This window comes from Mustela nivalis, assembly GCF_964662115.1.
Source record: "Mustela nivalis genome assembly, chromosome: 12".
Taxonomy (NCBI): domain Eukaryota; kingdom Metazoa; phylum Chordata; class Mammalia; order Carnivora; family Mustelidae; genus Mustela; species Mustela nivalis.
This window is the reverse complement of record NC_139031.1, coordinates 456,700-476,891: the sequence shown is the minus strand read 5'-3', so window position 1 is coordinate 476,891 and position 20,192 is coordinate 456,700. Positions and strand designations below refer to the sequence as shown.

The window sequence follows — 20,192 nt, the reverse complement described above, 5'->3', positions numbered from 1 at the left end:
TGTGCACCTGCTGGAGTCTCCTGGGTACACAGAAGGGAAAAAAGTAGGAACCCCTACCTCACACCATTCAGAAAAATTAACTCAAAGTGGATCAGAGACCATCATTAAATCTAAAACCATAAAATGTCTATAAATTCCTCTCTTCCTTCTCCTTTTCAATGATGTCCCTGGAAGGGTTTGCTCCTCCGCAGAACCTGACCGTCACCAAACTTTGCTCAGCTTTTGGAGCTCTCCTTGCCTCAGGATGGCGCCCAGTCCCGTCCAGCCCCGTCCAGTCCGCAGGCTGGGCTGCGTCCCTTCTGACTCGTCCGAGGTCCCTCCCTTCGCTCCTCCTACCTGAACCCTTTCCTCCGGCCTCAGCACATACACCTCCCCCACCCTGCGGAGCTGCCGGAGAAGTCCCATCCAGGTGCTGGATCCCCAGACACAGAGCTCCTGCCCACCCCACCCCCACCCCCCACCAAGAGCACCCTGGATCCCATCAAGCACTTTAATTAGATTCCAGATGATTGATGAGCCCATGGCACTGTTTGATTGTTGGCAACTCCGCCCGGGCTGGCGCCCACACAAGAGTCCGCCACAGCGTGCAGTCACAGAAGGCACTCACTGAATGCATCAAGAATGAGGGTCCCCGGGGCGCCTGGGTGGCTCCGTGGGTTAAGCCGCTGCCTTCGGCTCAAGTCATGGTCTCAGGGTCCTGGGATCGAGCCCTGCATCGGGCTCTCTGCTCAGCAGGGAGCCTGCTTCCTCCCCTTTCTCTCCCTCTGCCTGCCTCTCTGCCTATTTGTGATCTCTGTCTGTCAAATAAATACATAAAATTAAAAAAAAAAAAAAGAATGAGTGTCCCCGGGGCTTAGCTATGACCCTAGTGAGTGTCCCTGTGGGGCTGAAGGAGGAAGCAGACGGGCAGGGTGTGCGGTTCACAGGGGGAAAGGTGCTGCCGCGAGCGTCCCGGGGTTGCCATGTACGCTTGTCTGATCTCCCAGCAACGGCTATTAAACATGCCGTGCCCTGGCCCCTCGGTCAGGAGTCACTGCCTTTCCAGACGTGCAGCGAGACTTGCCTTTCCTCACCTTTCCAAGAGCACGAATTTTCAGAGCACTTGTGTGAGGCTCAGAGATTAGTCTGGTTTTATCCAAATAAATGCTAGTTTGTTAAATCACTTGATGTCAGATATTCTGTCCCAGATTCTTTTGGAAAATTTCCTGTAAGTCCGTTTGTGAGCTAGAAAAGAAACTGTAGGGGCGCCTGGGTGGCTCAGTGGGTTAAAGCCTCTGCCTTCGGCTCAGGTCATGATCTCAGGGTCCTGGGATCGAGCCCCGCATCGGGCTCTCTGCTCAGCGGGGAGCCTGCTTCCCCCTCTCTCTCTGCTGACTTGTGCTCTCTGTCTGTCAAATAAATAAATAAAATCTTTAAAAAAAACCAAAACTGTTATCTTGTAATCTTACTGGCTGTTCCTGAATAATTAAATTCAAAGGATGGTCCAAAGAGTCCCGTGATCGTCGGACGGTTTAGTAAAACAGTAATAGAAGGAAAGGGTCGTCAGCACGTTTCGTCTTAATAAGAATGATTTATTTTATTTCTTTGAAAGATTTATTTGTCCATTATTTCATAGAAAGAGAGTGCGCTTGTGGGGGGAGGGGCAGACTCTGCCCCTCCCCCGCCCAAACGCAGAGGCTGACCCGGGCTTGATCCCAGGTCATGACCTGAGCTGAAGCCAAGCCTCAGACGTGCCCCTTCAGAAGAATGGTTTAAATGCAATTATTCTGCTGAACTTCGACATAGCCATGCGGGTAGAAACGTCCTGCGTGATTTCGTCATCCTGCGTCAGCATCTGTGAGCACGTGGGGACTTGCCTGTTCTCTTGCCACGTTGGCCTCATGGCCAGCCCTGAGACCTTGGGCACATCCCTGATTCGAGGGCTGGAGCTCTTCTCACGGGCCCGAGAAATAGAGCTAAGATGGCTAGCAGGTCCCACCGACCCCAAAATTTGTAGGACGCATGAAACGGTGTGACATCAAACCTTTAAAGCGTCCTTGAAGTGTGTGGCAGTGACCACAGTGCCGTCTGGTGGGCCGAGGCCCCGGAGGGGGCACAAGGCATCAGCCCACCTGCTGTCTCACATGCAGACACACACGGAAAGGCCACTTTACGTTATGGTGTGTAGGGAACGCATGGTTCCACTCACTTCCTCTGCTCCGAAAGGCTGTAAAAGGTGAGACTGAACGGAGAAAACAAAACACGTGGGCTGTGCCCCATAGAACAGGAGCACAGAGCGCAGATCCTGAGGTCAGTGGTTTGCTGGCAGCGGACGGGCAGGTGAGTGAGTCCTGAATGCAGAAGGGCTGCGCAGGCTCCATCCAGAACAGAAACCAGGTCCGCGCTCACTGCTGGCTGCCAAGGGTCAGAGGGACTGTGTGCCCAGGAAAACAAGCTGAAGACTCGTGAACCCAGTGCCCATGGCCCAGTTTGTAGGGAGCCACGGCCAAGACATAACCTTAGGACTGGCAAGTGCGTGAAGTCCTTTCTCACCTGGTTGTAGGAGCTATTGTCCCAAAAATCTCCAATATCACCGAGGAGAAGGGTCTCGTGTCCTTTAAGACCTGTTCTTGGCTCCTCGGTGGCTCAGTTGATTAACCGTCCAACTCTCTCTCTCTTTTTTTTTAAAGATTTTATTTATTTATTTGACACAGACAGAGATCACAAGTAGGCAGAGAGAGAGGAGGAAGCAGGCCCCCTGGTGAGCAGAGAGCCCGACATGGGGCTCGATCCCAGGACCCTGAAATCATGACCTGAGCCGAAGGCAGGGGCTTAACCCCGTGAGCCACCCAGGTGCCCCTAACCGTCCAACTCTTGTTGATCTCAGCTTGGGTCTTGATCTCAGGGTCTCGAGTTCAGGCTCCATGCCGGGCTCCACACTGGGCATGGAGCTTTAAGAAAAACCTGCTCTGGAGGATGGAGAAGCAGGTGCTCGGAGGACTGAGACTGGGGAGGAAGTAGGATGCGCTCAATTTCCCCCACAATATTCTGTAGACCATCTTCTCTGACCTCAGGGCATTTAAATCAGTGACCAACATAGAAAATGTAGGGCAAAACATTCTTTGACACTGAAAAATGTTCTGAGTAACCCATGGAGTAGAGTAAGGCCAGGGTGGATTTGGACATACTTAGATCTGAGCGGCAATGGAAGCACTTACCCAAACCTGCGAGGCAAAGCTACACAGAGTGTAGCATAAAATGTGTAGCCATAGGGACGCCTGGGTGGCTCAGTTGGCTAAGCAGCTGCCTTCGGCTCAGGTCATGATCCCAGCGTCCTGGGATCGAGTCCCACATCGGGCTCCTTGCTCCACAGGGAGCCTGCTTCTCCCTCTGACTCTGCTTTCCACTCTGTCTGCCTGTGCTCGCTTTCGCTCGCGCTCTCTCTCTGACAAATAAATAAATAAAATCTTTAAAAAAAAATGTGTAGCCATGAATAAGTTTAATTTCTTTTAAAGATTTTATTTACGTATTTGAGAGAGAGACCAAGAGAGGAGATACAGAGCGAGAGAGAGAGAGCGAGTGGGAGAGAGAGCTCAAGCCAGGGGAAGAGACGGAGGGAGAGGAAGCAGGCTCTCCACGGAGCAGGGAGCCCGGTGCGGGCTCCGTCCCAGGAACTTGGGGTTATGACTAAGCTGAAGGCAGACCCTTAACCACCCTAGTGCCCCAATCATTTTAGTTTTTAGGTTTTTTTTTTTAATTTTTTAAAAAAGATTTTATTTATTTATCAGAGAGAGAGAGAGAGAGAGAGTGACAGGCAGACAGAATGGCAGCAGAGGCAGAGGGAGAAGCAGGCTCCCTGCCGAGCAGAGAGCCCGATGTGGGACTCGATCCCAGGACGCTGGGATCATGACCTGAGCCGAAGGCAGCTGCTTAACCAACTGAGCCACCCAGGCGTCCCTCATTTTAGTTTTTTAAAAGAAATATTGGGGGCGTCTAGAGGGCTCAGTGGGTTAAGTCTCTGCCTTCAGTTCAGGTCATGATCACAGGATCCTGGGATCAAGCCCCCCAGGGCGGCGGGCTCTCTGCTCAGCAGGGAGCCTGCTTCCTCTCCTCTCTCTGCCTGCTTGTGATCTCTCTCTGTGTCAAATGAGTAAATAAAATCTGTAACAAAAAAAAGAAATATTGAAAACAAGTTTGATGCTAACTCTAGAAGCTAGAAGAAGAGCAACAGAGTAAAAGGAAACAAGCAGATATTAATAAAAAAATGAGAAACAATTGATAAAATTTTAATAAAAATTAAAAGTGCCCGGGTGATTCAGAGGGTCAAATGTCCAGCTCTTGATTTTAGCTCAGGTCATGATCTTGGGGACATGAGTCGAGGCCTGCATTGGGCTCCCTGCTCTGCACAGAGTCTGTCTGTCCCTCACCCTCTCCTCCTCCCCCACTCTCTCTCTCTCGCTCTGTCTCAAATAAATACAATCTTAAAAAATAGAGGTGCCGGGCGCCTGGGTAGCTCAGCGGGTTAAGCCTCTGCCTTCAGCTCAGGTCGTGATCTCGGGGTCCTGGGATCGAGCCCTGCATCAGGGTCTCTGCTCAGCGGGGAGCCTGCTTCCCCCTCTCTCTGCCTGTCTCTCTGCCTACTTGTGATCTCTGTCTGTCAAATAAATAAATAAAATCTTTAAAAAAAAATAGAGGTGTCTGCGTGGCTCAGTTGTTAAGGGTCTGCCTTTGGGTTAGATCATGATCCCAGGGTCCTGGGATTGAGTCCCACATCAGGACCCTGCTCTGCTTCTGTTGGAAGCTTGCTTCTCCCTCTCCCACTCCTTCTGCTTGTCTTCCCTCTCTTGCTGTATCTCTTTGTGTCAAGTAAATAAATAAAATCTTTTTAAAAATCTTAAAAAATAAAATAAAATAAAAAGTCAAAGTTTTTACAAAATCAATGAAATAAACTTCTAGGAGGATTCCATAATCAATAAAAAAAATACAGGATAAAAATAATATTAGGAATAATTAGGAATAATATTAGGAGTAATTAGGAATAATATTAGGAACTTCCAATATTAGGAAATTAAACAAAGATGCAACTATAAATGTAATAGGAATAGTAAATTCATAAGAAATATTTTTCCAGGGGCACCTGGGTGGCTCAGAGGGTTAAGCCTCTGCCTTCGGCTCAGGTCATGATCTCAGGGTCCTGGGATCGAGTCCCACATCGGACTCTCCACTCAGCAGGGAGCCTGCTTCCTCCTCTCTCTCTGCCTGACTCTCTGCCTACTTGTGATCTCTGTCTGTCAAATAAATAAACAAAATCTTAAAAAAAAAAAGAAATATTTTTTCAATAAATTTGAAAACATAAAATGGATAACCTTCAAAATTGATGAGAAATTGAAGACACATAAATACAAAATTTTAATAAAACAAATGGATAATTGAGATCTCCCTATTCAAAGATAATGGCTCAGAATACTTTATAGGCAAGTTCCACCAGATTTTCAAGAAACAGATGATCACCATCTTATACAAATTGTTTCAGAGAATGAAAGAAGAAAAACAATCCCCTCCCTAGGACTGTGTTCCCCAAATAAATCACATGCACGTAACCCTTGCCTCAGACTCTGCTCTCAGTGGAACCTGAGCTCAGACTCACCTGGAGAAGATGATCCTGGAAGATCTGAACATACGCACACACGCATACCCACACACATGTGCAAACACATGTACACACAGGCACACAGCAAGCACACACAAACATCCATGTCGGCACTGCACATGCGTGCACACACATTCACTCACAATCACACACATACAGGTAGAGCCACTCGTGTGCATAAGTGCCTACGCAACACACACACACTCATGCACCTGCACACGTGTGGATGCACTCACGCACACACATGTTGGCATACATGCGTGCACTCACATGTACAAGTACTATACACACTTGCACACACAACACACATGCCATGCGTTCACAACGCACAGCTGTGTCACACACTTTGCATATGCACACACACACTAGTGCACACACACACATGCACACACATACATACACACTTGGTCCCTGGAGACAGACGCTGCCCCCCCCACGCCCCTGCACCTAACTTGTACACAGCACGTGTGTGGTTTGAACATCACTGAATGCAGAGCACTCCCAGGCTTCGGCTCTCAGTTTGTATTTTGAAAAAGTCAACGAGATGCTTCATAGGTTTACATTTTCAAAGAAGAGGAATATGTGAGTGTGTAACAAACATTCCCCAAAGCCACGTCGTACACTTGACCAGAAAGAATGAACAGACTTCCCAGCTGTTCTGCCCTGAAAGCTGCTTTGCCAGGCCCAGCCCCTCATGCTCAGGGTGTAGAACCAAACTAAAATGGGGTCACTCACGTCAGGGACGAAACGGAGATGGTCAGCACACCCACAGAAAGGAAACTTCCCCTTATAGGACTTCACAGCTCTTCTCAGAAATCAGAAGGCACCAGCCGGTTCTCCCCATGTCTGGGCTTCCTCGCCCCCCGACTCAGCTTCCCCGATACAAGTAAGAACGAAGACCACGAGGCTACGGGTCTGCTGAAAACACCATCTCTTGGGTGCGTTCACCTGGCGAAGACCCCGACGTCTGAGCAGCGCTGAACCCGCCTCCTGCAGCCGCGGGGGCTCCGGCCGCAGCCCGAAAGCCTGGCAGGAACGCGTCTTCCTGCTTGTTCTCTCCCGGGTGTGGAGCTGGGTTGTGACACCAGCATTCACACGCAGGAGACGCGTGACGGAGGCTTTCACCTCTCTCTCTGGGCAAGGTGCTGTTAGAACTGTTGCATTAAAAAGAGACCCAAGAAACTTCTGGTGTTCTGTTTTGCGGATGTGGGAGCTGTGAGAGGAGGCGGCTTGCAAAACCACGGGCAAGTAACAGGGCCTCTTGGCCGAGACAGAGAGGTGATTTGATATTAAATATTAGTAAGAAAGGGAAAAGGGAATTCAACGAGAGAACCGAGTCTCTAGCACATGGAGGTGAGGTTACACAAGGAACGGGGAGCTGCAGCTTTAGAACCGTTTTAGTGAGAAAACTGCCGAACACAGCTCGCCTTTCATTACGGAGATGAATCCAACTTCGGCAGATCGGGGCCATGAAGCGATCCAAAACACGGGAGGCTTGACCTTCCCTGTTTTATCCAGTTGGCTGTGCATTCTAGGAAAGTGTGTGCTGTGTGTCGTGACCTCACAAGACTGGAAACCGAGGCCAGCCTGCTTTCTGCCCCCTGCAAGGCGTGGCCCTGCCGCCGACCCCGTCCGTCCTCGTGTTGGAGGAGAGCGTGGGCTGGGAGGGCCACCGCGTCCCCAGGCTGGTCCGCCCGTCTGTCTTCACACGGTCCTTTCCCGCGCAGCCGGGCGGGCTCTGGGGAGCAGCGCGCCGGCTCTCGGACGGAGGCCTCCTTGGTCCTAGAAGTGCCTCCCTCGGTGCTACGGGCCTGGACCCTCAGGACACCTGTGTGGCGGGCTGTGGCCTGGCTCCCCGCTGACCGCGGGTTGGCGCCCCGTGTGTGTGTGGGTCTCGGGTCCCCAAGGCTTCCCCGGCCCACCCCTCGCCAACAGAACCCCAAGTGGAAGAAGCGGGACACCAGCACGCACCGCGTGAGGACTCGGCTCAGCCCAGCTCAGGGTCGCCGAGGCCGGTCAGCGCGCTGGGCTTCGGGCTGGGAGCGGCCCCGTGCGAGGCCGGCTCGAGGGCTCACTCTTCGCGCCAGTGCTGGTCGCACACGGCGCTTGGGAACATCTGGGAACATTCTGGGCGGAACAGCTAGGGTCTGTACACGTTTGCATGTGGTTGATACCCCAGCGAACGCAGGGGGCGGCAGACCGAGCCCACCGTGGAGGAGAAAGGAGGCCGCACCTCCTCGCCGCGGCCAGGAGGAGCCCGCTGGAAGCCGCCCTCACGGGAAGGCCTGACAGACACGGGGCTGCGGAGGCCACGGCCAAGGCGTGCGGAAGGTGTGGGCTCCCGCTCTCGGACGCACGAGAGACGCCAGAATCAGCAGGCCGGGGTGGCGCCGGGCGGGGGCCAGCCGGGCCCTGGGAGGTGCGCGGTTGGTGTCCTGCGCGCAGGAGCCGCACGAGGCTGGGGCAGGCCTGACCTGGGGGTGACGCATGGAGGGGCCGCCCTGCCCTGGCTGGAAGGGGGGTAGGGCTCGGGGCGGCTTCTCAGGCGGCCTGCCCGGCGCTGGCCTGCGCGCTCGGCGCCTGCGGTCTCCTGTTCTCCTGTTCTCCTCCAGACCGCCCTGCACCCGAGTCCTAAGGAGCCGGTGCCGGAGGCTCAGAGACGGTCTGCGACTTGGCTCTCGGTCACACAGGCCCCGGCGTGGGGTCTGCACACGGCTGGCGGACTCTGAGCCGCGCTCTTAATCCCTGGCCACACTCCGTCCCAGACTGCAGCACCCCCGGACCGAGAGACACATGAAATTGCGGAGGAATCGTGAGGAAGCGAAAGCAAACACAGAGCAGTGACGTTAACTCCTTCAGTGTTTCTTGGAGGTAGGTGGGCTTGTGAGGTTTTGTCTCTTTTTTTAATCTGGGAATGGCTGTTTCTCCATCATTTTTGCTGGACACAGGACGTTTGGCTGACAGTCTTTCTTCCAGCGTCTGAATCGGTCACCCTCCGGCTTCGGGGGAGAGGCAGCGGCTGCCTTACCCAGGAGCCCCGGGGGAGACGGTCTGTCTTGCGGCTTTCGGACGGTCCTCGACTCTCACCAGCTCAAGCACGATGTGCCTGGGGCCGACTCCCCGTGTGGTTGGTCCCTCCCTGGCCTGCGCTGGGCTGTCCCCCGTCCTTCGGGCCCTGCGCCGCCTCCCTCCGGGGCGCTGTCACGTGAGCGTGGCCGTGTCTGGTCCTGACCTCGCCCTGACCCGCCTCCAGGGTGTTCTTTCTTCTGGCAGCCCAGGTCTGTCGCACGCCTTCGGGAGATCTTGTATTTCACTCGTCACGAACTCAACTGCTGGTGCGTCCTTTCCACCATTTCTCCTACGGACGCGCTCTATTCTTCTCACACTCGCCTCGACTCTTCACTTCTCTGAATGTGTGGCAACAGCCGACTCGAGGTCTTCGCGCACGTTGTGTCCAGCCTCTGGGTCTTCTCAGGGACACGTCCCGCGGCGAAGCCCCTTCACGGCTGCTCTGCACGTCTGACGGCTTTTTGTTGAGAACTGGACACTGACAATAACAGACGGCAACTGCGAGTCCTTGCCCCTTGATTGTGCTGTTTCTGGTTTAGCGACTTTCTCAGGCTCGTTCTCTGGGAGCTGCCTTCTTTGTCTCGTGCTCCCTCTGAAGCCTCTGCCCGGCTGGCGGTCCCAGCCAGCCAAGGGCTGGACGGGTTTCCTCGCACGCGGATGGCCAGTCATCAGCACCCAGCCTGCTCTGCCCTGGAAGCCAGCCTCAACGGGCACCTGGTTTCCCAGACTTCCCTTCAAGTCCTTTTGGTCAGCCTCATTGGCCCTGGCTGGTCTCACTGCCCAAGCAGCTGCCATGTTGCACAGGATTCTCCTGTTGCACGGTTCCCTGATGATGTGGCCTCTGGCGGAGCTCTACGACCATTCTGCACGCTCTCCTGCTCAGCTGCTGTCACTGCTGTCAGAGTCACAAGGCTACCGAGTGACTTCCCCGGTATATTTTCTCTTTCCTAATCTCCACGCCCATCGTGGGGCTCGAAATCACAACCCCCAGGTCAGGAGTCGCACACTCTACCAACTGAGCGAGGCAGGTGCCCCCCGTTATGTTTTCTAATAGCTAGTAACGGTATATGAGACACAGAGACTTGTACATTTTTATAACTGGCCCCTTGTTAAACACTTGTTAGTAAGTTTTCAGATTACTTTCTTAGTTTTTTTTTCTTTTAAGATTTGAGGAGCGAGCACACACACAAGCAGGGGGAGGGGCTGAGGGAGGGGGAAGCAGGCCTCCGCTGAGCAGAGCCCAATGCAGGACTTGATCCCAGGAGCCCAGGACCATGACCCAAGCCAACGGCGGACGTTTCACCGACGGAGCCCCCCAGGCGCCCCGCTCTCTTTAGGTTTTACAAGTAGACAATCTCACATCTTGAAACCGACGTCTCCCATACAAAACTTACCGTTTTTCTTTTCATATCATATTGCCCAGGGTTTCCAGAATAACACCAAAAAAGGGCCGACTTCCTGGCTCCTTTCCCACATCTGCGCTCCACGTTTCTTAATTACACGGTCGGCTTTTCGTTGCAATGGCCTTCGTTATGCTCATTAGTACCTTTCTCTTTTAGAGAACGGTGGATAGGTGCCTTTCCTCCGACAGAAACTTGAGACAAGTTAACGCTAGGGTCTGTCCAGCTGGAGACTAACTCAGCCAGCACCAACGCGCTCACCGCGTGCCCAGAGCAGTGCAGAGCCTGCGGAATGAGATCGGAACAGTTGTGTGGTCTCTACCCTCGGGAGCTTCCAGTGTAGCTGGGAGGCGATGGGGAGAGAACTGGTCCGGGGCGGCTGAGGAAGTGCACTGAGGAAGTGGAGAAGCGAGGGGCAGTGGGGGTAGCCAGTCCAGTGTCGGCCGAAGAGCAGGTTGGGGCACTGGGTTGGGCAGGAGGGGTGGGGAAGTTTCCGGAACGGAGGAGTGGCACCGTAGAAGGAAATTCGCTTGGAAGGGTCTCCCAGCTTAGTGTGCTCTCGGTTTCTCTTCTAGGAGCACGCACAGCAGGAGAGTTACAGGTGTTTTCCAAGACCCCTTTGGCTGTTTCAGAGAAGACAGGGGCAGGAGGCCAAGGCACCAACAGGGAGCTGACAGACAGGCAGCGGCTTGGCCTCGAGACAACAGCGCAATAGATGTATTCCAGGGTAGAACTAAGGGACCTGTGACTGCACGGGAGGGGGCAAGGCAGACGGAAGCAGAGGGACCGCCTAGGTCTCCATCTCAAGTTCCTCGGCAGACGGGCAGAAACACCGGGAGGCCTCCCGGTGTGGAGGGCTAACGAAGAGGCCCTGGATTACCGGGCCTTGGCCCAGCAGCAGTCTGCACTGCACATACAAACTGGGAAACTATGGTGAGTCACCGGTATCGAGCAGAAGGCAGGGTAAATATTAAGACAGGCACTGGCCCTAAAACCCGTGCCTGTCCACATTCTCAGTCTGTGGTAAAAGTGCCTGATGAGTGGCCGGCAGCACGGAAGGGCCGGGTGTCAGCGGCCACGGGCACCGGCAGGGCCCGGCCTAGTGCTTCCCCACCTGGTCCAGCCAGCCTCCGTGTCATCACTTCGCAAGGGCTCTGAGAAGACCCTCAAAGACTATTTTTCCTACTTGTGACTGTCCTTCGTAAGAGCTGTTTTTAAAACCCTAGTCTAAGGCAGGCAGAGGAGAGTCAAATTAAGATGGGAACAAAATGGGCGCCTGGGGGGCTCCGTGGGTTTAAAGCCTCTGCCTTCGGCTCAGGTCATGATCTCAGGGTCCTGGGATCAAGTCCCGTGTCGGGTTCTCTGTTCAGCAGGGAGCCTGTTTCCCCCCCACCTCTCTGCCTGCCTCTCTGCCTATTTGTGATCCCTCTGTCTCTGGCAAATAAATAAAATCTTAAAAAAAGAAAAAAGAAAACAAAAGATGGGAACAAGAGAGGGGTGCCTGGCCGGCCTGGCTGGTGGCGCCTCTGACTCTCGATCTCAGCGTTGTGGGGTTGAGCCCCACCTTGGTCATGAAGATGGAACAGGAGGCCTACTATCGGTGACCTCATGTTTTTTTGGAAATTAAAGAATTCAAACACAGAACGTATAAATAATGTACTGTACCTACTTTTTAAAATATTTGATCCCACACTGAAAACTTCACTTCAAAAGACAAAAGAAAAATCACAAGTTAGGTAACATAAAAGTTTATTGAATAAATACATGCATTGTCATGTAAAATTAGTTGATCAAAAAGGACATTCTATAATAATAATTAAAAAACCCCCTCTGTTTCCCACTCGCAGCGGGCAGCGACCAGAGTGTAAACACACACACGCTGGTCGCACGGTTCCTGAAGGGCTGACCTCCTGCTGAAGCGTGTCAGCGACACCAACTCTCCTAGGGCAGAATGTCCTTTGCGGTGCGTACAGCTGTGATCTGAAACCTGAAAACACCACTGCCACACTCCACTCCCATACTTTAAGGCACAGGATAAGCAACCCACATGTACAAACTAACAGAATTCAAATCCGTTTAATTTTCCTCCCATTGGCTTGGCTCAATATAGAAAAGTTAACGTTCCCTTTTCCTGGACGAACTGATTATTAAGAACCAGGGATGAACATTTCGAGGACTCCAGTGTTCTCCACTCCAGGACCCTGGAGTGCCGAGTCTGGCCTCAACGGTCATTCTCGCCCCTCCCCACAGGACAGAAGAGCTTCTCGGTAAATGCTCACGTTGCCACAGGACGGAATCACCTCGGGAAGCGTTTTATGTCTTTAGAATAGTCCCTTTCCTTTTTTCCTTTCCTTTCAAGCAGAACAGAACAAAGTTTGCTGCCAGAGGCCTCGGAACCTGCAGGCTCCCCGGCCCCTGGGTCACAAGGCCTGTGTCATGCTGCTAACTGGCTTTCCACCTTTCATTGTATTTACTTTGTCTCATTTGTTAAATAAAATAAATCCATAAGGTCAATATGTACCAAACAGGTGAGCACATGACTGTAAAACCCCAGTGTTTAGGGTGTTGGTAAAAAGCATTGGTATGAAGCATTTCAGTGAGCAGTTCTCTTTACAGATCATGCCAGAAGCCCTTCAACAGACTGAATGAAGAAAACAAATCTAATACCATGGGCAGGCAACCAGATTTAGTAAGTAGTTCCCTGCCTGCACCACGCTACTAAATCACCACAGCTAATTTGTGTGCTCCTAGTTTGTGTGTGCACTGAAACATTAATAAACTCCCTCCTGTACATGAACATTGGACACGGCTGACAGTGAGGTTTCACTAACTAGGAAACGGTGAGGTTATGCAGTCTTTATGATGACATGAAAAGTGTCGTGAACTACAGACTCCATTATGAACAAACCCATGGTTCCACGCGTCGGTTAAAACCAACGTGAAATCGCCGGGAGGCAGGAGTGTGCAGAAGTCACACCAGCACCCACCACAGGCACTTTGGTATTTTGGTCACACGAGCAGTCCGTGAGTCCACGAGCTCTCCAGGTCCGGTCACCAAGTACTCCCTCGGTCTCCGAGTACACGGCTCCGGAATGTTCTCATGGCGAAGAAGTCCTTTGCATCAGACGCTTCTCAGAGACGCGCTCAGCCAACGACACGACTGCAGAGCCTCGGGCATGTGAACATGCTATACTAGCCCAAAAGGAAACAAATAACCCAAACAAAAGCTGTATAACAATATCCCAGTACTGAGGTCAGTCATGGCATAAAGTGAGGAGACTCAGGAAATGGTTATTTACAATCACCAGCCGCGAAGCCGGAGTCCTCGGCCCAGCAGCCGGCGGCCTCACGCAGGGAATCCGATGGACGATGTGGCACCGATGGCCGGATGGATGAGCTGTCGGTTTTCAAACCGACTTCCTGCCTACTTAAGACCCACCCCACACACTTCATGGTGACCACGTGAGCCTGTCTTCACAGGCTGGGAAAACACTGAAAATTTGTGTTCTGTTTTAGGAAGTGGAACTGTGTATCTGTGTACTACTTCATGAATAACTTGTATCAAGTAATTAAAAATAAACTTAAGACATTTCATTTTACGTAAGAAATTTCAAACTAGCGCAACATGATTCATGGATCATGGCAATCTCTTCGTATTCTGCGTTGCTCAGCTACACTTTTCCTTATATGCACTCAACTCTCAATGATACATCTTTAAGAAACTGGTAGTATTTTGAATACTTTCATCATTCATGATGGGCAGTATACTAATATCTAAACTTTCAGCCTTTTTAATAAGAAACACCATAAAACTGGTCACTGAGAACTTTACCCTGCGAAGACAAAGTGATTATCTGTCATAAGAATTTAATACATTTTAGAAGAAAAAAAATATATTTCATTAATCCATCTTCTTCGGAATTCAAACCAGCATGTAGAGATTATAAAAAATAGTCTATTTACATGGCATAGTGTACCCCAGTGTGTACAAAACAAGGCAACAGTAAAGCACATACATACATCTGGTTCCTGGCAGAGAAAACGGACAAACCTCTTTATGTGACACAGTAACTAACTGCTACCCTATTACACACTACTGTAACGGGTGAAATACTAGAGAAAATTAAACATATAAAAGCTAATGATAATATTGGCCAAATATGCCTAAAATGTCAACATGGTTTATAAAACTATGAAGATTTATATAACTAAATACAGTGAAATTACAAAACCAGTATTGGTACAGGAGCGGGAGGGTGCGCTCTGAGCGCACAGCGTGGGTGGGGACACCGGGGCGGGCTCCTCGCGCCCGATGGACTACGTCACCACGTGTGGTCTCGTGCCATCTTCTGTGAGGTCGTACCTAGGGGTCACAGGGAGAGGAGGACAGACCTGAGGTCAGCTGGGGACAGTGCTCTGAAGGAAACACACAGGGCTCATCTGTGGTGGGACACTCACCACTGGGTCCAACCCCTGGCTAGTTCTTCGGACGCCAGACCGACCAACACCTGTGGGCGGAACGACACTGGTCACAGTGGGAGGAGCAGCCCCTGCGCACATGCCCCCAAATCCTCCCAGCCTCCCCCTGCCTCAGCACAGAACCCTCTCTCTGTTAGCTTGAGGTTTTCCTGGTCGGTGTTCTGGGCGCTAGGACCCCTGTGAATGATACGGCGGGTCCCATCCAAGAGCTCCACCCTGTACCCAGCAGTCTCAAAGTTCTGCTAAGACTCAGTGCTGATGAGTCACAGAAATCCGGCGCATGTGCCACTAACAGCAGCACGGCCGGTACAGATCACCATCACCGGGAGCTCTAACCGAAAACTCCCTCTTCCCTAACCTGACCTCTGTATTTAATATTAAAGAACATATAATCTTATGCAGGAGTTACATGTGAATTTAGACAAAGACTAGAATAAATTCAGAAAATAAAGCCACTAATCTGTTAGATGAGTAATATGCTAACTGTATGAGTATGTACAAATAACCTTCAGGGCGTACTCAGGTTTTAAACAGCACGGTCTTTCACGTCTACTATTTTATAAAGAAGCATAATTACAAAGGAAGTTTACCCTTCTCTACTTATTTAAGTAGGGTCTAAAAAAATGCATTCTGGGTAAGAGTTTAATGTTCCTGAAATACAGGACCTGACCAAGGCTATCCCCGTGCTTACTTTGCCAAGAAGCCCTTTGTCTTTGGACAGGAAACCGCCGCTGTTCTTTACCGCCACGTCCAGGGTCCTCCTCCGCACCTCTGGTAGCGAGACGCTGAAATCAAAGCTGACGTGGAGAAGAGAGGACCTTCCTTAAATTTCCCCAGTAACTTTACGGTATTTTATTGTAACTAAGACATGACATTTCTGCGATGAGACCGTCCCAAATGTCATGTTGGTTTTATTTACACAATTGAGCTCTTCAGTGTTTGGACCTGGCATTTCCTAAAAACTCAAAAACAAATTTTTCCCATTATTTTCCAAACATACGTGGGGACTGTTGCACCGTTAAGTAGGGGAAAGGCCCTAGTGCCTGTGGCCCCCTCATGGGAGGGAGGGATGCTGTGTTTGTAATAGTTGCAGCAACGTGGTGGGGAGGCGGGGCACACTGGGGATGTTTACAGGACACATCGGGGGTCCTCACAAGTTCATCCTCCAGGCCTAAAGACTACAGAGCACGAACTACCACCCCTGGGTGAGCGAACTAAGTGACACGCACATGGAAGGGAACAGATCTGCAGTGCACTTTTTAATGGCTAAAGTCAGGTGCCACGGACTAAAATGCTTCCAGGGCACCAAGTCTTCAAAGCTGGCTGGCGCCTGGCTGTTGTGAGGCAGGGTCTCTGGTAAAGCAGAAGACAGAGAGCCTGAGGCCCTGCAGGGCCGTGGTTGGAATGCAGCTGGCCTTTGCATGGGGCAGGAGCAGCCAGAAACCCAGGCTTGCAGGTAGAGAATCCTTGCATGCTTCGAGGTAAGTGAGAGCACCAGGATCCGGCGCACCTGCCCGTTTACGACCGTGCTTAAACAGAGTTGTTGGCGTGAAGCTACGACCAGTGCCTTTAAAGATAAATGTAAACAGAAGTAACAGATACTTTGACACCATCTGACTTTATTTCCCAAAACGCTGGTGGATTTTTGGCTACAGAGCTGTAACGTGTGACACCCAGTCTGCACAGACTGAGGTTTACGTAAAGGTGGCCTGAGGACCCTAGAGGCCCCCCTCCCCAGACCCTCTCTGGAGATGAGCACATCAGACTGACAGCAGAAGCAGTACGACATTTATTAAGACAAACCTTTAAAGAGATCTGCAAAAATGTTAAACAATAATGACATTTATTTATATACATTTTTTTTATTGCTTTGGAAACTAGTTGTTTTTCAGAAAACATTTTACGATGTTATAGGTTTACTATTGTTTTTTAAAATAAAATTTAAAATCAAGCATTGGGTCTTGTAGGTAAGTGATGAACTACTCAATTCTACTCCTGAAACTGTAATTACACTATATGTTCACTAACTAGAATTTAAATAAAAATGTGAAGGAAAAAGTTTTTAATTCTCAGTTTTTATTTATAACTAAAAAACCAAAAGATACAACCCCACAAAATGAAGTTCTTAAGGTCCTCAATCACAAGTCTCTCTTCCACAGTGTCCACAACGCGGACTTCCTAGGTATGGTGCTTCTAGATGAAGTTCAACATGTTTATTTATGCAGTAAGTCTGGCAAGTCTGTGGGCGCTAATGTGGAGTTCTTCACAGACACTTTGCAACACGGTGTTGGTCTGTCATTCAAAGGTATTGATCAAGCCTTCCGTATCTGAGGCATCAAGAGGCTGTGCCCCACCCCACCCCGAGGAAGCGTCATACCTCTGGTCAAACACGGGGTTCAGTGTTTTCTTTGACACGTGTGTTTTTCTCCTTCCTGATCTCCTCTTGTCTGGCAACAAATACATGCGGACATAGGGGTCAGAGCCATCTTCAGAGAAGGCAATGAGATTTCTTACGACACAAACCAGAGAACACTAGATATTAGAATCCGGGAAAGTGACAGTAAGCGTCATGCTCAAGTTCACAGTTCTGATTTCCCATTTACTCAAACACTGAGAAGCACGACGGAACAAAGTGCACTTCTGTCTTCACCCTGTGCTCACTCACTGGCGGAGGCGACTTCTGCCTCCATCTCCTGAGCCCAGTATTTGGGGGACATTCTGGTACCCTGCTCTACTTTAAAGTACTTTAACGTACTTACAACGTGTGTCTTCTCCCACGGAGGGAGAAGCCTTCCTTCCGGCTGGGGGCAGCAGCCCTTGGCAGACCCCAGCGAGGCCATCCCCTCCTCGGGGCCGGCTCAGCGGCTCACTCCTCTCCACCCTTCGCTCACCAGAACCTTTCACCTCCTCTGTGCGGCCCTCGCTGCTCTGCTCTTAGGACAAGTGGCCTGAGCCAGACACAGTCCAGCACTTCATTACATGCAACCACTTCAAATTATTTGCTTACTGATCAACTTGAAGATCTAGCCGGGGATTATTTGGGAGACGGTAATTCTCTCACCGCGAGAGTACATAAGGTGCTCAACAAACAGGCGCAAACGGAACCCTACACTTACAGTTTTTCTAAATGTCACTGATTTCAACTTCCTATGTTTCTAGAAGTCTTTCGCAAGATCCAAATATTTATGTCATACATTTATATTGTAAATGTATGACAAGTTACCTAAAAAGGAAATAATTAGTTGGCTGCACACTGTCATCACTAATCAAATTATACAAATTATAGCAACACTGGCATCTCATGTGACACTTCCTACATTAGTGTACTGTACGATACACTGTTTCTGATTGGGGGTCGGGGGGAAGGCACACCTGTACCCTCAGGTGCCCGTGTGAACTGGTATGCCACAGAAACAGTCCTGAGAGACGACTGGCAATGCCATCATGAGCCCATAAACTTTTCTGGATCTTTCGAATTGATATAAACTTACTCCTGGAAATTTAACCCCAAAGAGACATTTGAAAAAAATATATTTTTGTTACCATGTTACATGTAATACTAAATATCCAGGATGACAACTGAAGCGTCTATTACAAAGCAGCCCAAATGGCTTTGAATAGAAGATATTCACCTACGAAATAGCGACGAGACCAAAGCAAGGGCACAACATTGAATACTAGGGTTAGGGTACAATCTCGTGACCTTGGTGAGGCCAGAACTCAGTGCTCTGCTCCCCATGTAACGGCTGCCCGGGGGCCCAGCTCACCTGCAGGAGTGCACGACCACCACAAGTTTGTTCCTCTGGGAGCTGTGCCGGATGGTCAGCTGGATCTGCCCCAGAGGCGACTGGCCCAGGGTCGTCCCACTGGGGAAGCAAAGCAGAAGGTTAACGCTCTCCTCAGAACTGAAGGCCGTCCGACCCTGGCACGGGAAGGAACCACACTGCCCGTGGACGGAACAAAGTCTGAACTTTGGACTCTCAACCAACCAGCTGAACTCACAATTCAAGTAAGGGTTCCACGTAACTTAGCTTGTTCAGTTAGGATGCACGGTAAAAATGAGACTCCTAGGTTGTGTGACTCCCCAAACGACAGACGCTTGCTCAAGGCCCCACACGCGTTGCGTGCTCCGTCCGGCAGACTCTCGGACAGAAGAGGACCCCTTGGCTTTCTCACTCAGGGCTAAGGCACAGACTCCCGAGACTGCGGACGGCGGCTCTGGTGCGACGCACCCAAGACTGTGCCGGCTACTCCCCAGACTTGGTTCCTGAGAGAAGGTGCTTTCTTATTTAAAATTCTAGTGTTGCTTTTAAAGCAAGAGAGGAATGGACTGGTTTCTTTTTTCCACAACAGGGGAAGTGCGAAAGGACGAAGGAGAGAAGTGTGCTGTGGAGGTCACAGACCTGCGTCCCTCCTCTCCCCACAGGAGCACTCACTTCAGCTCTGCCTCCCTTCCTACTCCTCAACGCACCCCTGAGAACGACACACAGGAAGAACGGCTTCAAAGGGCAAGTTTATTCCTTCCGCTGAGAGGAAAAGGCTAAGGTCTGAAGCTTGTGATAACTGGAAGCTGTATGCCTCCTCTCAAGAACGCAGGGGCACATTTATGAATCCAAACACTAGACAACAACAGCCAGAGGTCAGAACGCTAAGCACACAGGACCTGTTGTTATAGCACAGACACAGTCGCCGTGCTTAGAGCTCACATCAGCTCTAGATCCCGTCTTCCTGGTCTGAGGACAGGCACACCACAACTTCAGACCTTTTCTATTCATGGAACCTGCTACCCACTGCTTCCCGATCCTTAAATGAGCCAAATATTAGGTCCAAGAAAACAGGAGGCTTATTTTCAAAGTCAAGGACTCAGTGAGCCAAAGGCCAAAGCCACCTCGAGTTCTTCTAACTAACTGAAGATGATGTTCCCTCCGCAGCAGGAAAGAACAAAGGAGGTGTCTAATTACTTCTCCAGCTGCCGAAGTCTCTGACGAAGCTCCTGGGTGGCGATGGGCAGTGATATGTCTGAGGCTATGCTTGGGGTGGGCTCCTTAACGGAGACATGGCTGGGGGAGTAGGTGGCACCGGTCTGGAGGCTGGAAGAGCTCCTGCCCAGGTCTCGCGGCCCCTGGGGGCTGGCCTCCACAGGCTGGGTTCTCTCTTCCATGCCAGGCTTACTGCTGCTTCCCATGACTGGAGTGCACGGGGCTGTGCTGCTGTCACCAGAGCCTGGTGATGCAGACTTCTGAGATCTCACAGATATCTTCCTCCCTTCTTTAGAAACAGAGGGTCGCTTTACTTGAGCTGAGTGTTGGTGGTCTGGAGACCTTTCTTGTTTTTCGAGGTGGAGTACCTAGAAGTGAAAATAAACATAAAATTAAAGTCAGTGACACTAGGGCCGCCTGGGTGGCTCAGACATTGAGTATCTGCCTTCGGCTCGGGTCACTGTATCAGGGTCCTGGGACAGAGCCCCGCATCAGGCTCCCTGCTCAGCGGGAAGCCTGCTTCTCTGTCTCCCACTCCCCCTGCTTGTGTCCCCTCTCTCGCTGTGTCTCTCTTTCTGTCAAGTAAATAAATAAAAAAATACAATCTTTAAAAAAAAAAAAAAAAAAGTCAGTGAC

General features: G+C 50.8%; 1 protein-coding gene across 4 annotated transcripts in view; it reads right to left on the bottom strand.

The window, feature by feature from the left end:
- Positions 1-11,830: 11,830 nt before the first annotated feature.
- The window catches only part of ESYT2 (extended synaptotagmin 2), a 78,051-nt gene continuing 69,689 nt past the window's right edge, over positions 11,831-20,192 (bottom strand). For 2 of the 4 annotated variants that reach the window (XR_014301121.1, XR_014301122.1), the window contains 6 exons: positions 19,539-19,924; positions 18,345-18,443; positions 16,955-17,024; positions 15,269-15,374; positions 14,557-14,606; positions 11,831-14,461 (listed from right to left, as the gene is read on the bottom strand). Coding sequence is in view for 2 of the 4 variants with exons in the window: in XM_082692894.1 (XP_082549020.1) it covers positions 14,416-14,461; positions 14,557-14,606; positions 15,269-15,374; positions 16,955-17,086; positions 18,345-18,443; positions 19,539-19,924 (819 nt within the window). In the remaining 2 variants the exon portion in view is untranslated. Of the gene's footprint in view, positions 14,462-14,556; positions 14,607-15,268; positions 15,375-16,954; positions 17,087-18,344; positions 18,444-19,538; positions 19,925-20,192 lie in introns of all 4 variants that reach the window. The other 2 variants (XM_082692894.1, XM_082692893.1) reach the window with 1 other exon arrangement.